This window comes from Danio aesculapii, chromosome 16 (assembly GCF_903798145.1).
Source record: "Danio aesculapii chromosome 16, fDanAes4.1, whole genome shotgun sequence".
Classification (NCBI taxonomy): domain Eukaryota; kingdom Metazoa; phylum Chordata; class Actinopteri; order Cypriniformes; family Danionidae; genus Danio; species Danio aesculapii.
The window spans coordinates 49,543,406-49,561,945 of record NC_079450.1 but is presented as its reverse complement, the minus strand read 5'-3'; the positions used below and the strand labels follow the sequence as shown (position 1 = coordinate 49,561,945).

Genomic DNA, 18,540 nt, shown 5'->3' with positions numbered 1-18,540 from the left:
CAAATAAAGATGGCAAGACGAGTGGGTCACAGCATCTCCAAAATGGCAAATCTTGTGTAGTTTTCCTAATTTGAAGTGGTAAGTCCCTTGAAAATTTGTGCAAAGAAGGGCAAGGTCATGGGAGACAAAAACTCTTTTATTCATGTAGGGAACAAAGTCTAGCCTGCATGATCCAATCAAACAGAAGAGCTAATACAGCTCAAACTGCTGAAAACCCTATTGCTTGACATGATAGAAAGGTACACCCATAAAGAAAGTTGACTGTGCCTGTACAGTTAAATCAAGTTTTCATTTCATCAGGTGCATAGCCAGATGTATGTCCGTCATTTACCTGTGGAAAATATGGTAGTTGGATGCACTATAGGTAGAGGAAAGGGTGCCAGAAGCACTGTTATGCTAGAAGCAATGTTCTGCTGGAAAGGCTTGGATCGAGGCATTAATGTGGATCTTACTTTGAACCATACCACCTACCTATAGATTGTTGCAAACTTCATACACCCATTCAAGCAAATGTTTTTCTCTGAAATCAGTGACCTCTTTCCGCAGGATATGGCACCATGCCACACTGCAAAACTTTCAGGAATGGTTTGAGGAATATGACAGAGTTCAAGATGTTGGCCTTTCAATTTTCCAGATTTCTTGGCATCTGTGGGATGTGCTGAACCAATATGTCTAATCTGGGAAATTGGGGATTTTGGGAAATCCTAAAAGATCCTTGTACTCCTAGGCAAAAATCTGTGATCTTTGATCGTTAGTTTGACTTGTTTACCTCCGAATGAGTTTTCTTGCACGGCCGTGTTTGACACATCTAAGTTGCTGTTCAGACTGACATAAAAACTGAGATCAATAAAAATCACACAGTGTGCTGGGCTATAGACAGAGGAGCCCAAACCTGTTCCTGGAGGGACTTCAAAGGTTGACTCCTACCCTTATTGCACACATCTAAACTAGCTAGGCAATGTCTTCAGACTCAAGCCATGGTCACATTGGACTTTTCGCTCCATAGACGTGTTGCTGCATTGGAAAGTTCAAGCTTGGTGAACTCTGACCTGCGAAACTGCATCATGATTGTGTTAGACCAATAGAAGATCAAAACATGATCTCTCTACAGAAACTTAAAATATGGAGCAATCGCTTTCTTTTAACGTCTATTTATCTTGTTTAATCCACCCCCTTTTCACAGCACCGTACGACGACATAATGACATAACTCTAGTGAGACCGTGGCTTCACTTGAAACTTATAGGAAAGTGAGTTGGAGCTAAAAACCGTAGGAGTTAAGTCCTTCTGGATCAGGAATGGACACCAATGTCTCGAACCACAAGTGAACAAAAGGTCTGTGTGCCTTTGAGAAGTGTCCAATAATGATGGCTAGATGACTGGGTCACATCATCTCTAACATGCCAAGTCTTGTGGGGTGTTCCTGGTATGCAGTGGTAATTATCCACAGAATTAGCACAAGGAAGGGCAACCGGTCACCCATCAACAAGGCCATAAGAGTCCAAGACTCTCCCAAGGTTAGCCTGTATCCAATCACACAGAAGGGCTACTATAGCTCAATCTCCCTGACAAGCATCATTCTGGCCATGACAGAAAACTATGCCGACAAAGACCCTTGTCCACTACATGAGAGAAATTATTCTGGTTGATTACTTGTTGTTTTGTTTTTTTTTTACATCAGACACATGCTCTGATTTGTGTGAACCATCTAGCTATGGTAGAATACGCTTTTGGTAAAAGGCAGGTGGGAAATTTATGCTATGGGTAATGTTCTGTTGTGAAACCTTGGGTCAAGGCATTTATGTGAATGTTACTTTGAGCCAAACCACCTGCTAGTGGATTGTTGCAAATCTCATACAGCCTTCATGCAAAAAGGTTATCCTTGATATCGTTGGCCTTTTTTATCAGCATATTGGCACTGTGCCACACTGTAAAAAAATTCAGGAATGGTTTGAAATTAAGATTCTGGTCTTACTCTTCACCAGATTTTTTTCCCTCTATGGCACATGTGTCAAACTCCGTTACTGGAGGGCCGCAGCTCTGCCCAATTTCATTCCAACCCTAATTAAACACACCTGATCAAACTAATTGAGTCCTTCAGGCTTGTTTGAAACCTACAGGTAAATGTGTTGGAGCAGGGTTGGAACTAAACTGTGCAGGGCTGTTTGACACCCCTGCTCTATGGGATGGGGATGAACCAATAAAGCTGATCCCTGAAGGTCTTCTTTCACAACTGGCTGACCTTAAAGCATGGTGTCCATATCTGTTCGTTTTCTGACAGTAAATGTTTCTCAGTAGGACGCAAGGAATTTTTATAATTTACATGAGGTAGTTGGGGATTTTATAGCCATCCGAATCCAGAAATGTCAGTGTTTTTTTCTCACCACCCACATAAAAACCTCCAACAAAATTACCTACTTGCTGTTGTCACTATGCCGACTGCACCAGCACTGATGCAGACACCCTGATTTAATGTTGTGTGAGTTTGATCATGGTTAGAGATAAGCTCTGCAAGAAAGTAGATTTCACAGGCCAGATTTGAGAATCCAACATAAATATTATCATCTGACTGTCCACATGAATGATCATGTCAGACACATATAGTTTCATGTTTGAGGTCCAAATAGTTTACGTTAGTTCCTACCCTTATTGAAGACCTCTGAAATAGCCATGGTCCTTAGACTCATTTGGAAATTATAAGCGTGTTAAGTAGGGCTGCAACAACAAATCGATTAAATCGATAAAAATTGATAACTAAAAGAAGTTGGCAACAAATGTCATAATCGATTTGTTGAGTTGCGTGACGTGAGGACATTTGATTTTTTTTTTAAATAAATAAACATCAGTTCAGCACGGAGCGGAGTGAACACGGTCTCTCTCACACACTGATACAGTTCGGCGCCTCACAGACAGGGATGAGGAGAAAGGGAGTTCAACAGCAGGGTAAATCAAGCAAGGGAATCCTACTTTTGTTCTGTTTTGAAGTGAGGAGCGTAAAGTCCCTGGTGCTGTGGTTTTTACTCTTTATCCAGCTTGACAAGCATGACAAGCTAGCGTTAGCTCGTTAATCCTTAGAGCGGCAACTGAAAAATTCAAACTGAGCTTTGGTGCATTGGCTGGCGCTGAGCCAAAGAAAGACTTGTCATATTATCACAATTATGCAGCGTTTTAACCGCCTAACGCTTATTTTATGTTTTAGACATGTAAATACACACAAGTACCAGTAAAACAATGCATTTAGAGTTTGTAAAACACACAAGGAAGTCGAACAATCCATTCAAATATTATTTGCTGATGTGATTTATTCATATCAGATGCACATAGTGAAAGTAACTATAAAGTTGAATCTATTCTTCTCTAAGTTCACCAGCCACTTACTTGCATGTATTTGGGGAGTAACTGATGAATTTACGTGCTGAATCCTGCGTGTTCTACTTCTATGAATGAGGCAAACGCGTGGCCGCAAGTAAACATTGTGACGCCCATCTCACGTTATATATCACGATCACTTACACGTTTTTGTGAATTGGATTATCAGGTAGTTGATGACATGATGAAAAAGCATGTGATTATGTTGAATCAAAACGAAAAAAAAAAGCATAATAAAAGGGATACTTGTGTCATACAGCGCTATTGTGGCTATTGTGTGAGTCACGTGACAAAAGTGACGTGCCACCATGGAAACATTAATGTTGAATGTTCTAAAATAATGGTCGCCTAAAAAACTCACTCCTGGGTCCAGATAGAATCTTTTAAACTCACCAGTGAAAGAGTTAATAGCAGCAGTAAAGCAGCGGTGCTATCGTTACTTTGCATTGCAAGACTAAAAACATGTTTTTATTCACTCGCCTTTTTTTGATCATTCATTTTTCCATCTGTTGTCATGTATAGCTACACTGCAAAAAACTTTTCTTACTTAGTCATTCTGTCTCGTTTCCTGTCCAAATGTCCAAAAAATCTTAAATGCAAGACTAGACAAAAAAAATGTCATGAGAAAATTAAGTGATGCTTAACTTCTGTTTGAGATTAGATCTTATTAAGTTCATTTTTCTTACCCCATTGGCAAATAATTTAGCTAGTTTTAAGCAAACAATCACTTATTTTGAGGTGGGTTTTTTCGGAAAACAAGACATAATTTCTAATGCTACTTCATATGTCTCATATGTATCTTGATTTAAGATTTTTTCAGATATTTGGATTGAAAACCGGACAAAACTAATTAGTTTTTTACTAATTATTATTATTATTATTATTATTATTATTATTATTATTATTATAACAGCTCAGGGATGAGCTTTTTTGAATAAAGTTGGAATTGAAAGCTTTTTTTAAATATCAGTTTCATCGATTAATCGAAGAAATAATCGACAGATTAATCGATTATTAAAATAATCGTTAGTTGCAGCCCTAGTGTTAAGGTCAATTTATACTTTCGCATTAAGTGTGCATGGATGGTCTGGTGTAGCTTTTGCTAAACCTTCGCTGTATACTGATGTGGACCCTGATGCATACTTCTTCAAGTAGGCTTTCTGTGGTCAAGAGTTAAACACTTTCTCTCTCTTTGTTTCTCTCATTGTTAAAGAGACCAATAGTTCTTGAGGAAAAATATAATAATATTGAAGAATAAAGACAAGAAATGCCACACATTTTGAGAAGTCACTGCAAAATTAGTAATTGTAGGCTCGATAATCAGACATTTTTTCCTGATAAATCCAGGAGACAAACAAACAGACAAAAATGTCTGATATTCCATGACTTGGACAAAAAAAATCCATGAGTTTCAATGTCTGGAATATTCCTATTAAAATTCTGTGATATTGCAGAAATTCTACAACCTGTAGTAACTTTAGATTTTACCACCCTGCCACTGCTTATGTTGTGGTGCCAGGTACACAGAACATGTTCAGAGTTGTTGTTGTTTTTTATTTATTTATTTTCCTGCATTAAGAGCTAAACCAACAGGATATCAGACGGGTAGTCTTATTATTGCGGTAAAGTGCATTAAGAAACATAAAAGATCATTTGAAGATCGAATAACCAGATTTCCAAGAAATGTTAACCTAACCCAACTACAGCCCTGCCGCAACAAACAGACCCACACAGTATGAAGCAGTGGGACCGAGGCACGGGAAGCATGTCTCGGAGAGGGGCTACAGGCATGCGATCTGTGTCCAGGCCTCCCACCCCTGCATGAAGTCCTCTCTATAGCTGCATTCATGAGGGCCCGGGAGCGCCCACAGACCCCAAAGACAGTCCCTTGTCTGTTTCACTGTCATTGAGCATTCAGCAGCTATTCCTTTAGCACGTCTCACTTTCTACATACCAACCAATGCAGAATACTCAATACTAAGAAAAACTGCAACAACTACAAAAAGAAGTACAGTTCTCGTATTTAGAAAAGCTCCAAATCTTTAAACAGAAACCTTGACTAGAGATATTACTATACATTTTATTTTTAGTGTCGGTTTCTGTCTATGTTTGATTCTGAGTATGTGTACGGATTGACTTTTATTTGTTTAATTATTATATATGGCAACAGAATTGTCTCATAATCTAGTGTTAAGTCATCATTTACTGACCTTTTACTTGTCAAATCTCTTTAGTTTCCTTTTTCCTGCTGAACACAAAGAAGATATTTTGAAAAATGTTGGAAACCTTTAACCATAGACTTCCATAGTATTTCTTTTTCCTACAGCGGAAGTTAATAGTTACGCGTTTCTAACATTCTTCAAGATATCTTCTTTTGTTTCAACAGAAGAATAAATAACTAAGGGAGAGTGAATGGCGAGTATATTTCCAGTTATTTTTCATTTTCATAAATGTTTCATCAACTATTACTTTGAAGAGTTCACACTTAGAAATTGTTTGACAACTGTTAGCAGGTTTGGCATGCTGTCCCGGGAGAGAACCCTGAGCTCGGAGATAGTTGAGCCCAGGGCTCCAGCCTGGTCCATAGAGCATATGAGGGGAGTATGAGATCGATGGTTCTCGAGAGCTCCCCGTGGTAAAGGAAGAAAGGAGGAGAAGGGGTGGATGGGGGGTTTCTTCAGAAAACGAAGATAAGAAAGTAGTTCTAGCTAGGCTACTTATAGTGAGTTGGGGTTAATCTGATTGGCTAACTAGTGAATGTAGATGAGTGCCCAGCTGCAGTCAATCATATCACGTGCTCCTCTCGAAATTAGTTTGTGAAAATTCACTTAAGTGTTTGCTATACAAGATTCTGTTTTTTATATAAATAAGAAATAAATAAACATATATACAAATAAACATACACATACAGTTGAAGTCAGAATTATTAGCCCCCATTTGAATATTTCTTTTTTAAATATTTACCAAATGATGTTTAACAGAGCAAGGAAATTTTCACAGTATGTCTGATAATATTTTTTCTTCTGGAGAAAGTCTTATTTGTTTTATTTCGGCTAGAATAAAAGCAGTTTAAGGACAAAATTATTAGCCCCTTTAAGCTCATTTTTCTTTCGATAGTCTACAGAACAAACCAATGTTATACATTAACTTGCCTAATTACCCTAACCTGCCTAGTTAACCTAGTTAAGCCTTTAAATGTTCAATTCAATACAAAATGCTCATAAATGTTCAAATGTCACTTTAAGCTTTAAGTGTCTTGAGAAATATCTAGTAAAACATTATTTACTGTCATCATGGCAAAGATAAAATAAATCAGTTATTAGAAATGAGTTATTAAAACTATTATGTTTAGAAATGTGTTGAAAAAATCTTCTCTCCGTTAAACAGAAATTGGGGAAAAAATAAACAGGGGGGCTAATAATTCTGACTTCAACTGTACATACACTACCTGAAAAAAGTCTTGTCACCTATCCAAGTTTTAGGAACAACAAATAATAACTTCTAGTTGATCATTTGGTATCAGAAGTGGCTTATATGAAAGGCAAAGGCCTCTAGATTACACTTATTTTACTAAAAGAAAATATGATCATGCTTTGATTTTTAATTATTTAATTAGGACAGTAAGGTCTGACTTTGCTTAGACAAAAGTCTAACCTAACAGAAATAATGTACAGTATAGAATATAAAGTCATGGGGCAGTGGAAAAAGAATTACCATTGTGTATGACTCCCATGAGCTTGGAGGACTGCATCCATACATCTCTACAATGACTCAAATCACTTAATAAAGTCATCTGGAATGGCAAAGAAAGCGTTCTTGCAGGACTCCCAGAGTTCATCAAGATTCTTTGGATTCATCTTCAATGCCTCCTCCTTCATCTTACCCCAGACATGCTCTATAATGTTCATTTCTGGTAACTGGGCTGGCCAATCCTGGAGCACCTTGACCTTTTTTGCTTTCAGGAACTTGATGTGAAGGCTGAAGTATGAGAAGGAGCGCTATCCTGCTAACGAATTTGCCCTCTCCCGTGGTTTGTAACGTAATGAGCAGCACAAATGTCTTGATACTTCAGGCTGTTGATGTTGCCATCCACTCTGCAGATCTCTCACATGCCCCAAAACTGAATGTAACCCCAAACCATGATTTTTTCTTCACCACAATTGACTGATTTCTCTGGGAACCTTGGGTTCATGCAGGCTCCAATAGGTCTTCTGCAGTATTTGTGATGATTGGGATGCAGTTCAACATGATTCATTGGAAAAATCTACCTTCTGCCACTTTTCCAAATGATCAACTAGAAGTCAAGATATTATTTGTTGCTCTTACAACTGGGATCAACGACAGGACTTTTGTCAGGTATCATACATGCATACATACTCGATGATTTCATATAGGGGCAAAATGTATCTTTCTATTCTTTTTAAGGAAATATTGGTTGCCTACTTAAGTGATTTTTACTGATCTAGCTCAGATCAGAAGTCAGCAATTCCAGTTAAGAGTACAGTCATACTGTGAAATATGATAAGTTCTAGAAAAAAGGGCCTGTTTTGCAACCAATAGTTGCAAAAGCTGTTTAGAGTTGCCCAGAGCCAATAATAAGTGAGTCACATGTCAAGATGATACCATTGAATATTAATAACATTAAGTGTTACGGCATAAAAGAAAGAGTGAAACATTTTGTTGTGTGTGTGAATTATGTTTTTTATGGTTGGTTTTAATATTTGGCATGAAAAATTCTTGACGGCGGGTGCTCGATCAGGCCAAAGACTTCGATTTTGACTTGAAATCTTTTTGTGTAATTATATTTCAGGGCTATTCAATTAGTTTGTCATGGGGCCAGTTCATGAAAAGCCTCCCAAATGAGGGGCCGGAGAGATATGACTTGCAATTTAAGTGATGACACAACAGCAATAAAAGAGCCCATATGCTGTATTTTTGCTCCTTAAGATGCCCACGTTGCCTTTTTCTACGTTAAAACGTTAATATGTTGTATTTTGAAACTTCATAACATCACTGCATTGTACAATGTGTCTTTTTTTACAAACATATTCAAATGTTGTATTTCAAAGCACAACAAAATCAGTGTATTGCTCAAGTAGGCTTCTTCTACATTCAAACGCATTCATATGTTATGTTTTAAACTGCGTAACAATTAGGGATGCAGCGATTATAGATTTTGGTTGTACGATTATAGTCTGAAGAATCATCATGGTTTTATGGTTAACACGATTATTATGCATTCATTAAATTAAAAACACTACTAGTTTAGAAAATAACAAGAAAACTGCTTATATTTTAAAGTGTTATTTATTGCTGCTTAGTAACAAACTGCAGCACAAAATATTAATAAAAAACAAACAATAGTCCATTTCTCTTTGGACTTAAAAAATAAATGAAAAAGTTTTTGATTTAAACATGAGTGATTATTTTACAATGAAAACAAATGACCGAACAATGAATAAATAAATAAAAATAAGAATAAATAAAAACAGTATTTGTCTAATGTTAATTTAAGCTGTATATTAGCTAAAAATTTAAATCAACTGTTGTTATCATCTGCGTTCATACATACAAATTAATTGTAATAATTTCTAATAATTCGTCTAACGTATCTTTTGTTTACATTGCACTGAAAGCCACGCACAACTCTCGCCGCTACAGCGTGAGATCATTTCTACTGTGTGTGCCTGGAGGGCATGAGTGCGTCGGTCTGCTTGCGAGCCGAGCGAGCACCGCTCCCTATATGAGCACGTCTCTAATGGAAAAAACGAACTTGCGTGCTGAAAAGACACAATATGTGAACAGCCTGTTATAGTTAATCCAATGTGCGTGTGTATTAACCTCGGTATAAGCTTGGAACATTAAACTAGCGCACAGCTGGCATCACTTTGTTTACTTGCAGCAATTTGTTCCGTTCAACAGAAGCGCGTCATTGAAAAGCCTTTACGATTAATTAACAGTGATGAATTAAAGCACGGTTAATTGTGAAATCGGCTAATCATTACATCCCTATTAACAATATGAGTGCATTGTACAAAAGGCCTTATCTACAAACATATCCAAATGTTTTCGACTGCCCGCACCACTCGCTTAAATGTCTCTTGACTCGCTCTCTGCGCAGCCTTCAACTGTAGCTAGTCGAACAGACGCACGTCACTTCATTACTATAGCGACCGTTTTTCGACAGAACTAAATTTAGTTTTGATGTCTTGGTCACACTGGGGTCGGAACAAATTGCCTCGGGGCCGAGTTCGGCCCTCGGGCCGCCAATTGAATATCCCTGTTATATGTGTTTATGTATGTACGATTGTGTGTACGTATGTGTATATACATATTGTTTCAGTCGTTTTCTGTGTTTTTTTTTATTTGTGTATTTTTCTTATTTACTTACTCATTGGTTATAGGGGCGATTGTTGTTTGCGGGTGTGATGTGTAGTTTTACTATATCTTGAGTCTTTATTCTATTTCCTGTGTGACCTGATGAAGACCATGTAGGTTGTAACGTTGTCCTATTAAATTTTTTTTTTTGAGAGTGTAAGGTCCAGCCAGATAGTCCAATGACAGTGTCTACTGGTGGATGAAGGTTTACTGCATGTTCGGTCTTTCCAGTGCACAATGTTGTTTTAGTTTAAATTTAACTACTATCTGACTCCAATTTTAATACGAGGTGGTTTCGAATATTTATATTTTTGTCTTCGTTTAATCTAACTCCAATTATAAAACAAGAAGCTTATTGTAACATTAAATTTAGATGAATGTTTCATTATTTTATTTAATCTTGCTTCCATATATTACACTCGTTCATTTGGATTCCTATAACATCCGAGTCTTGTACCGGCTGAGGATACAATCTCTTAATCACAAGCATGTCAGTTTTGGTCACTAAACAGAGGCGATTAACCACTATTCTAAAAAGGCAGAACCCTACTTACTCATTTCAGAATATTTTTTGTGTGGTCCCCATAGATCTGCTCCTAAATCGAAACAAAGCTGTCTAACCATACCATAATCATTACTATAGAATCGAGCAGACCAATTTACTTAAACTATTAGTAACTCTGAATAATCACCATGTTATTTAAATTGTATTATAAGTTTAGAGATAAAGGCTCACCCACATTTAGATTGGTTTCAACAATGCTTTGTTGTTCTAAATAGAAAAACCTCATTATTATGTACAGTCCAAGTATACTTGAATTAATACCAATGTGATAGTCGGAGCTCTAAGAACATCGTATAGCGTGCTACGCTGCTCTGTCTATCGTGTTTTAGTTTATTTCTAACCTGTACAGGGGTTTTTGGTGATTTGGACTTAACAAAATCTACTAGAGTTAATAAAACAAGATAAATTAGAACAATCTGAACTCACCGCTGTTTACTGAGTGTAACCACAGATGCAGGGACACTGGAGTATTTTAAAGTCGTGATTCATCAGCGGATCGCTCGTATGTCAGCTTATAAACAAACCAGCTGATCGACGTGACTTTAAAACGCTCCAGCGTCCCTGTATCTGTGGTAACACTGAGTAAACAGCGGTGAGTTCAGTGAACTAATGACCTTCATGGCCAATCACAGTCATTTATGTTGAGCACGTGAACACAATAACAAATCAGCGCTGTTTAAGAATGCGCTCAACAACGCTCAAATGTTCACGGGAAATGGATGTTTAAAATTTCTGTATCGATTGGTACCAAATTCCAGTATCGTGAAAACCCTATTGTCATGGTAACACTTTCAGGAACTGAACAACAAAAAAAGACTGCCCTAATTGCATATTACCGCAGTACAATAAAATGACACGTTCCTACTTCATGTCTAATTACTTTTAGGTAAAAAATGTTTGGTAAAATAGATAATAGTAAAAATCACTGGCCTAATCGACACTAATGAAATGGTTTCCCTACAGAAAGAGAAAGAGAACAATGAGGTTTAAGCAGTGAACAGTGAGGCAGTGACGGACGAGCTTTCTGAACAATATGAGCTTGTGAATATGGAGGCCGAGACCTGCAGCAGTCTCTCTGGAGCCTGTGCCAGCTAGTGTAAGCTCCAGCAACCTTCAACATGCTGGAGAAACACCACTGTGTCATCTGCTTACTCACTCACTCAAAAACACACATGTAGAGTTAAAAAAACACACACAGCTGTTATTGTTACTGTACAACTTGGTTTTCATTACTGGGTATACCAAGGCAAAATAGTTTTTGAATATCATAAGCAATCTAATATGACATGTTATGATTAGCAGAATATTACATTGATGCATAACTGCCACTAGGGATGTAATGATAGGAATATTTTATATCATGATAATGGTGGAAAAACGTATGACAGTTATTAATATAATCGCACTTGTTTGTCCTGTTTCTAGTCCAGATATTTAAACATTCTTAAATCAAGAAGGATGTTCTTGACAAGTACATTAGATAGTCTTCTTTTTAGAAATAATACGTCAAAATTACGGATGCACGATATTGGAAAAATCTGACATTCCCATATTTAATTTTGCTGCGATATATTTTGCGATACGAATGTAATTTCACCTGATGATTTGATTAGCGCTATTTGGAAAATTGTCATTCGTTTAGATCGACTGACATGAGCAAGTATTTTTTCTATGCAGTCCAACAGCATAAATTATAATGAATTACAAGCATATATAAACATGGCAGAGCAAAAATAAAAATGTTGGAGTTGGAAAAGTGTAGCTTGATAAATAAGAGGTCATACAGTTGAAGTCAGATTTATTAGCCCCCCTGTTTATGTTTTTCCCCAATTTCTGTTTAACAGGGAGAAGATTTCTTCAACACATTTCTAAACATAATAGTTTTAATAACTAATTTCTAATAACTGATTTATTTTATCTTTGTCATGATGACAGTAAATAATATTTGACTAGATATTTTTCAAGACACTTCCATGCAGCTTAAAGTGACATTTAAAGGCTTAACTAGGTTAATTAGGTTAACTAGGCAGGTTAGGGTAATTAGGCAAGTTATTGTATAACGATGGTTTGTTCTGTAGACTATCGAGAAAAAAATATAGCTTAAAGGGGCTAATAATATTGACCTTAAAATGGTGTTTAAAAAATTTAAAACTGCTTATTTTCTAGCTGAAATAAAACAATTAAGACTTTCTCTAGAAGAAAAAATATTATCAGACATACTGTGAAAATTTCCTTGCTCTGTTAAACATCATTTGGGAAATATTTAAATAAGAATAATAATTCTGGCTTCAACTGTATATAGATGTAAGATACTGAGAAGTGTTTTTGTTTGTTTTACTTCTCTAATATCGGAGTATAAAGTTAAAATTCAATGAAGATATAAATAAATGAATAAATAAATAAAATTGGGTAACACTTTATAATAACTACACACTATGAATCATTTATTAAGCATTAGCAAATAGTCAATTCATTATCTGTTAAGCATTAACTCTACATTAACAGATATCAGTAAGCAGTTTATAAGTTATTTACATGTAATGATAATGTTTTCATACTTTGGTACTTATTAATTGTTCATTAATAGATTCAGTAGTGCATCATTTACAAACCATTTGTATTTATTAGTAGTTGGTGGCTTTCAGAATGAGTTAGTAAACGATTGATAAACTATTCAAATTACCATTTATACATTTTATTATTCAGGTATATGGTAATGATTACCATGTATGTTAATAAATGCTTTATTATCTACTATTATCTATTATCTCCTACTTTATTGCGACCTATTCTAAAGTGAGGGCTATTTATGCTTTATAAATCCCTAATAAATGACTTAATTAAATATAAATTATAATTAATATAATTATAATAACTATAAATTATTATAAATGAACAATAAATACTTGCAATCTTATCTAAAAAATTAAATAACTGTGAGCTTTAAACATTGCCGAATAACAGGAGTGTCAAAATACAATTAGAAATTAAATAAAAACAGACAAAACAACAACAGTATACTAATTTAACGATACAATATGATACAACATTTCAATGTTATTTAGCAGTTTAAACTCTACAGTATTTTTATTTTACGTAAGATTGCAAAGATTTATTTTTCATTTGACACGATTTCATTTTTGTATCTTCAAATGAATAGAAATAATTGAAGTCTTTTGGAAGTTCTGATATCCAAATAAGTAAATCTGAAAAATACTTCCTTTATATTTTAATAATCGCAGACAAAAAAAAGCAATTATAAGACGCTGGTTACTTCCTGAATCCCTAACAACGCAAGAATGGCTAGAAATAGTATATAATATTCATGTGATGGAAAAAATTACATTCTCCCTTCGACTCCAAATGAATGCATTTAGAAATATCTGCTCCAAGTAGACTGAATACATTCGATTGCGCCACCCAATCTTCATCGAAATATAAAAATATTACTAATATTATCTAATTCCCATCTACAGAACAAACAATTTTCAATTTACAACCCATTGCGCTCCCCCTCTTAGTCCTCTCATTAGATTAGGAGTATACAGTTGATAATAACCTAAAGTTAAGTGAATAAATAAAGCTTTGACCCTCTCTGACCTATGTATATTTAGTTATTGATATTATTTATGTTGCCATTTTACTGATTTTTTATTATTTACTGTTATTTTTTTATTTTACTATTTTACAACTTGTTTTTTTATTATGTTCTGTTACTTTATAGTTTGTAAAAAAGATAAATATGTAGTAATGGGAAATGTACACTCTCTTCAGTGAATCATTGTACTGTATTTATAGCTACTATAAATAAAACATATATTTTTTAAAGAAATAAAGTCATTTATTTTCATTTTGTCCTGTTTAGAATTTAACTGAGCCTTTAATTGTCATTTATTCAGGATTTATAAAGCCTAAATAGTCCTCACTTTAGATTAGGTCACAAAACTGGATGAAGTTGAGTTAGTAAAGCATTAATTAACATACAAATGAACTATTAATATATGCCTGAATAATAAAATATATAAATGTTAATTTAAATAGTTTATTAATCATTCATTTACCGCATTCTGACTGATTTTAAAATCGCACCAACTATTCTGAAATAACCTGTTTGTAAGTAATGCAATACTTAATTAGGTAATGATAAAATAATCATTAACAAAGTATGAAAATATAATCGTTAAGCACATTATAGATGTGTTTATAAGCCAAACATACAGCATTTGTAGCTGTGTTTATAAACTGCTTTCCAACGTCTATTAATGTAAAGTTGATACTTAAAAAATGTACTATTTGCTAATGCTTAATAAATTATTCATAGTGTGTAGTTGTTAAAAAGTGTAAAAGTATTCGGAAATTAAAGAATCAAGCGTAAAATAACATGGTCATCATCATTGTAGAAGTCAGCTTTTAAATAATATTTAGTTTATCTTTTAATCTTTAATTAACAATCTAATCCTCGATGTTACTATCGTGGACACACACATTGCAATATCGATGCTCAAATGATATATTGTTCAGCCCTAGTCAAAATTAAGCAAGTTTTTCTTTTAAACAAGCAAAATAATCGTACTGCATTTCAAAGCGAAAACTAGATTATTTTACTTAACCCATTGGCATAATATTTAGCTTGTTTTAAGGAAAAACTTGCTTAATTTTGATGTATTATTTATGAAAACATGACGATATTTAGATTTGGACGATGCTTAGATATTTGGACTAGAAACAAGAGAAAAAACTTGGCATTCCACCAAGTTTTGTATCTGAAAATAAACAAAGAACTAAAAGAAAATAAAAGACAACATAAACAAAGATCTTTACATTTTTATGTAAAAATAAATATTTATTAATCGTCTATATAAAACACACATTTCCGTAAGATCTCATTCCAATGATTCACATAACGATTGTAAAACTCAACTGTTTATCTCTAGAAAAGTTAAAAGTGAGCCTATTTAATGTATATATTAAAGCAAATAGTTTCGAAATTGGCGTTGTGGCGGGTGAACCAGCAATAGATGAAATCGAAAAATATAAATTATAAATTATAAATAAATAAATAAATAAATAAATAAATAAATAAATAAACGTTCTTACCAAATACCTCATCTTGTGACTCCGGCGTGTCCGTTGAATTGATGTGTTCAGATACTGTTGAGGATCCCTTCAAAATACAAATGCAACATGTTACCATTTACTACTAAATAATGATGAAATAAAACTTAAAATGTACTTGCATTTGCTTACTTTTTTTTTTTCCCCAAAAGTATTTTTTATTAAACATATTAGATATGAAGCATACAGAACAGATAGCTTTTCACTTTTTTTTTTTTTTTACACAACAGACAAACAAAACCTGTCGCACATGAATACATTTAGGTTCTATAAAAGAAAAAAATTATAATATTAAGATAAAATACAAATAAATAGTAATAATAGGTAAAACATCTGTTACTCTCATATATAAGGGAAGACAAGAAAAGAAGAAAAGAAAAAAAAAAGAAAGAAATTAGAGAAAAAAAAAAGAAAAACAAAAGAAGAGAAAACAAGGAAAGGTTCTATTCTTCTAAAAAGACTGAGGGGTCCATCTTCTTTATGTGATCTAAAATAGGTTGCCAGATGAGAAAAAACATCAGTACAGCCTCCTACAGTATATCGTATTTTTTCTAAGGTCAGGTGGTGTAGAAGTTCTATAAGCCATTGCTTAAAGAGCCCATATTATGGGTTTTTGAAAATGCCCTTCCATGTAGTGTGTAACACGGCTCTAAGTGAAGTGAAATATCCAGCTAAGGCTTAAATCTGTAAGTGTACAGTGTTTAAAACTATTGATTCATCTATAAAAGAGTCGACTCATAGTGCTTCAAACGAGTCGTCTTGATAACGAGTCATTAGGTGTTTCGCGATGACGCAGCCACGAAACACAAGCCTCGCCAGTAGTTACGCGCGCAAACCAGGGAGATTTGAAACCTGCGGCCCCGCCCACTAATACAGAAAAAACACTAGACACACACACACAGACGCCGCCGGTCGAATGAAGTCACGCTGTGCTCAGATGGATAATATTGACAGTCTCTACCCAAGATGAGTTGTTAACCTGGTACAGTACACGCGGTTACTCTTTATATTCTCTTATCACATGTAAGCCACGTTAAAAACGCGACGCGTGCCGCTTTGTTTACGGATTTAACGTTAAAGGCTTTTGTGAGCTCGCGTTCCACTGCCGTTTGCCGTTGCTATGGCGATCGATCGTAAGCTAGGAGACAGGAGACTCGTGTCACTTTCCCTAGTTCTTCTGAGGAGCGTTGTGTGTGTGTGTGTGTGTGTGTGTGTGTGTGTGTGTGTGTGTGTGTGTGTGTGTGTGTGTGTGTGAGAGAGAGAGAGAGAGAGAGAGACTCGCGTCGCTTTCCCTAGTTCTTCTGAGGAGCGTTGTGTGTGTGTGTGTGTGTGTGTGTGTGTGTGTGTGTGTGTGAGAGAGAGAGAGAGACTCGCGTCGCTTTCCCTAGTTCTTCTGAGGAGCGTTGTGTGTGTGTGTGTGTGTGTGTGTGTGTGTGTGTGTGTGTGTGGTGTGTGTGTGTGTGTGTGAGAGAGAGAGAGAGAGAGAGAGAGACTCGCGTCGCTTTCCCTAGTTCTTCTGAGGAGCGTTGTGTGTGTGTGTGTGTGTGTGTGAGAGAGAGAGAGAGAGACTCGCGTCGCTTTCCCTAGTTCTTCTGAGGAGCGTTGTGTGTGTGTGTGTGTGTGTGTGTGTGTGTGTGTGTGTGTGTGTGTGAGAGAGAGAGAGAGAGAGAGAGAGAGAGAGAGAGAGACTCGCGTCGCTTTCCCTAGTTCTTCTGAGGAGCGTTGTGTGTGTGTGAGAGAGAGAGAGAGAGGGAGAGAGAGAGAGAGAGAGAGAGAGAGAGACTCGCGTCGCTTTCCCTAGTTCTTCTGAGGAGCGTTGTGTGTGTGTGAGAGAGAGAGAGAGAGAGAGAGAGAGAGAGAGAGAGAGAGAGAGAGACTCGCGTCGCTTTCCCTAGTTCTTTTGAGGAGCGTTGTGTGTGTGTGTGTGTGTGTGTGTGTGAGAGAGGCTAGGAGACTCGCGTCGATCTCCCCAGTTCTTCTGAGGAGGGTTGTGTGTGTGTGTGAAAAAAGCCTTACACTATGAAGCGCGTGTGCACTGTGACTACTTTTATATAGTTGATTACCAGCTGGGCATTTCACTCTGTCTCGTGCTGAAGCCTGTCACTGTCGACCAATCGCAGCAGGCTGTCATCGGTCCAATCAGCGCAGATTAGCTTCGTGCTGAGGAGGGGGTTGGGAACAAATGAATCGCTGAACGATTCATATGGGAGTCGTTGGGATAATTAGGTAAAAATAAATGCAGATTATAAGACCATGAAAGTGTTTTTTGACCTTGCATGCATATTAGACTGTTGTTGGAGACCCTTACAACCTAAATATGACCCTATTTCATGTATAATATGGGCTCTTTAAAGGTTGGGGGAAGTTTTTCCTTCCATTTCAACAATATTAATCTTCTAGCTAAAAGTGTAGCAAAGGCAATCACATGTATCTTGCTTTTGTTAAAACTTAAGGACTGTGGCGTGATCCCAAAATTGAAATTATGGCCTCAGGTTCTATATAGGAATTTAATGCGTCCGAGAGAAATTTAAATATTAGCTGCCAGAAATCCTTTAATTTTGAACAAGCCCAGAACATATGAGATAGAGTAGCTGGCTCAATGCTGCATCGGTCACAATTAGGCTCTATATTCGGTTTAAATTAAGCTAGTTTCACTTTGGACCAATGTAATCTATGTACGCATTTGCTTACTTTATAGAAAACCTAGGTATATTCAAAGAAAAAATGAACATAAATGCACAAAAAAACAAAAATGTTTTATATTTGCAAGACTTTTCTTTTTATTTTAGTAGACTTGGAACTGAAAACCAGATATAAAAATACATATATATAATTCACATACATTTAATATATAATAACAACTAATGTGTTGCAGTAAAACTACTATTGTAACTTAATATTATACTGTATGCTCAGATCAGCAAGACAAAGACAACCCTTTAGTTAGTATAGTACAAGAAACTGAAATGGTCTGCCAGAAATCTGCCATAACTCTTTGGACATGTACAACAAATATGCTACTGTTAACAATGCAACAGTTTAGCATTCCCAGTACAGTGCTTGTCTTCTCTAGGTTGCGATTTCTCTTCAAACTTGCCTCATCCCAAACGTTCA

The 18,540-nt window shown here is 35.7% G+C and overlaps 1 protein-coding gene across 2 annotated transcripts in view; it reads right to left on the bottom strand.

The window, feature by feature from the left end:
• The window catches only part of LOC130242870 (myelin basic protein-like), a 43,807-nt gene that overhangs the window by 1,502 nt on the left and 23,765 nt on the right, over window positions 1-18,540 (bottom strand). For both annotated transcript variants that reach the window (XM_056474808.1, XM_056474809.1), the window contains exon 3: window positions 15,409-15,475. In XM_056474808.1, coding sequence (XP_056330783.1) covers window positions 15,409-15,475 — 67 coding nt within the window. The remainder of the gene's footprint in view (window positions 1-15,408; window positions 15,476-18,540) is intronic.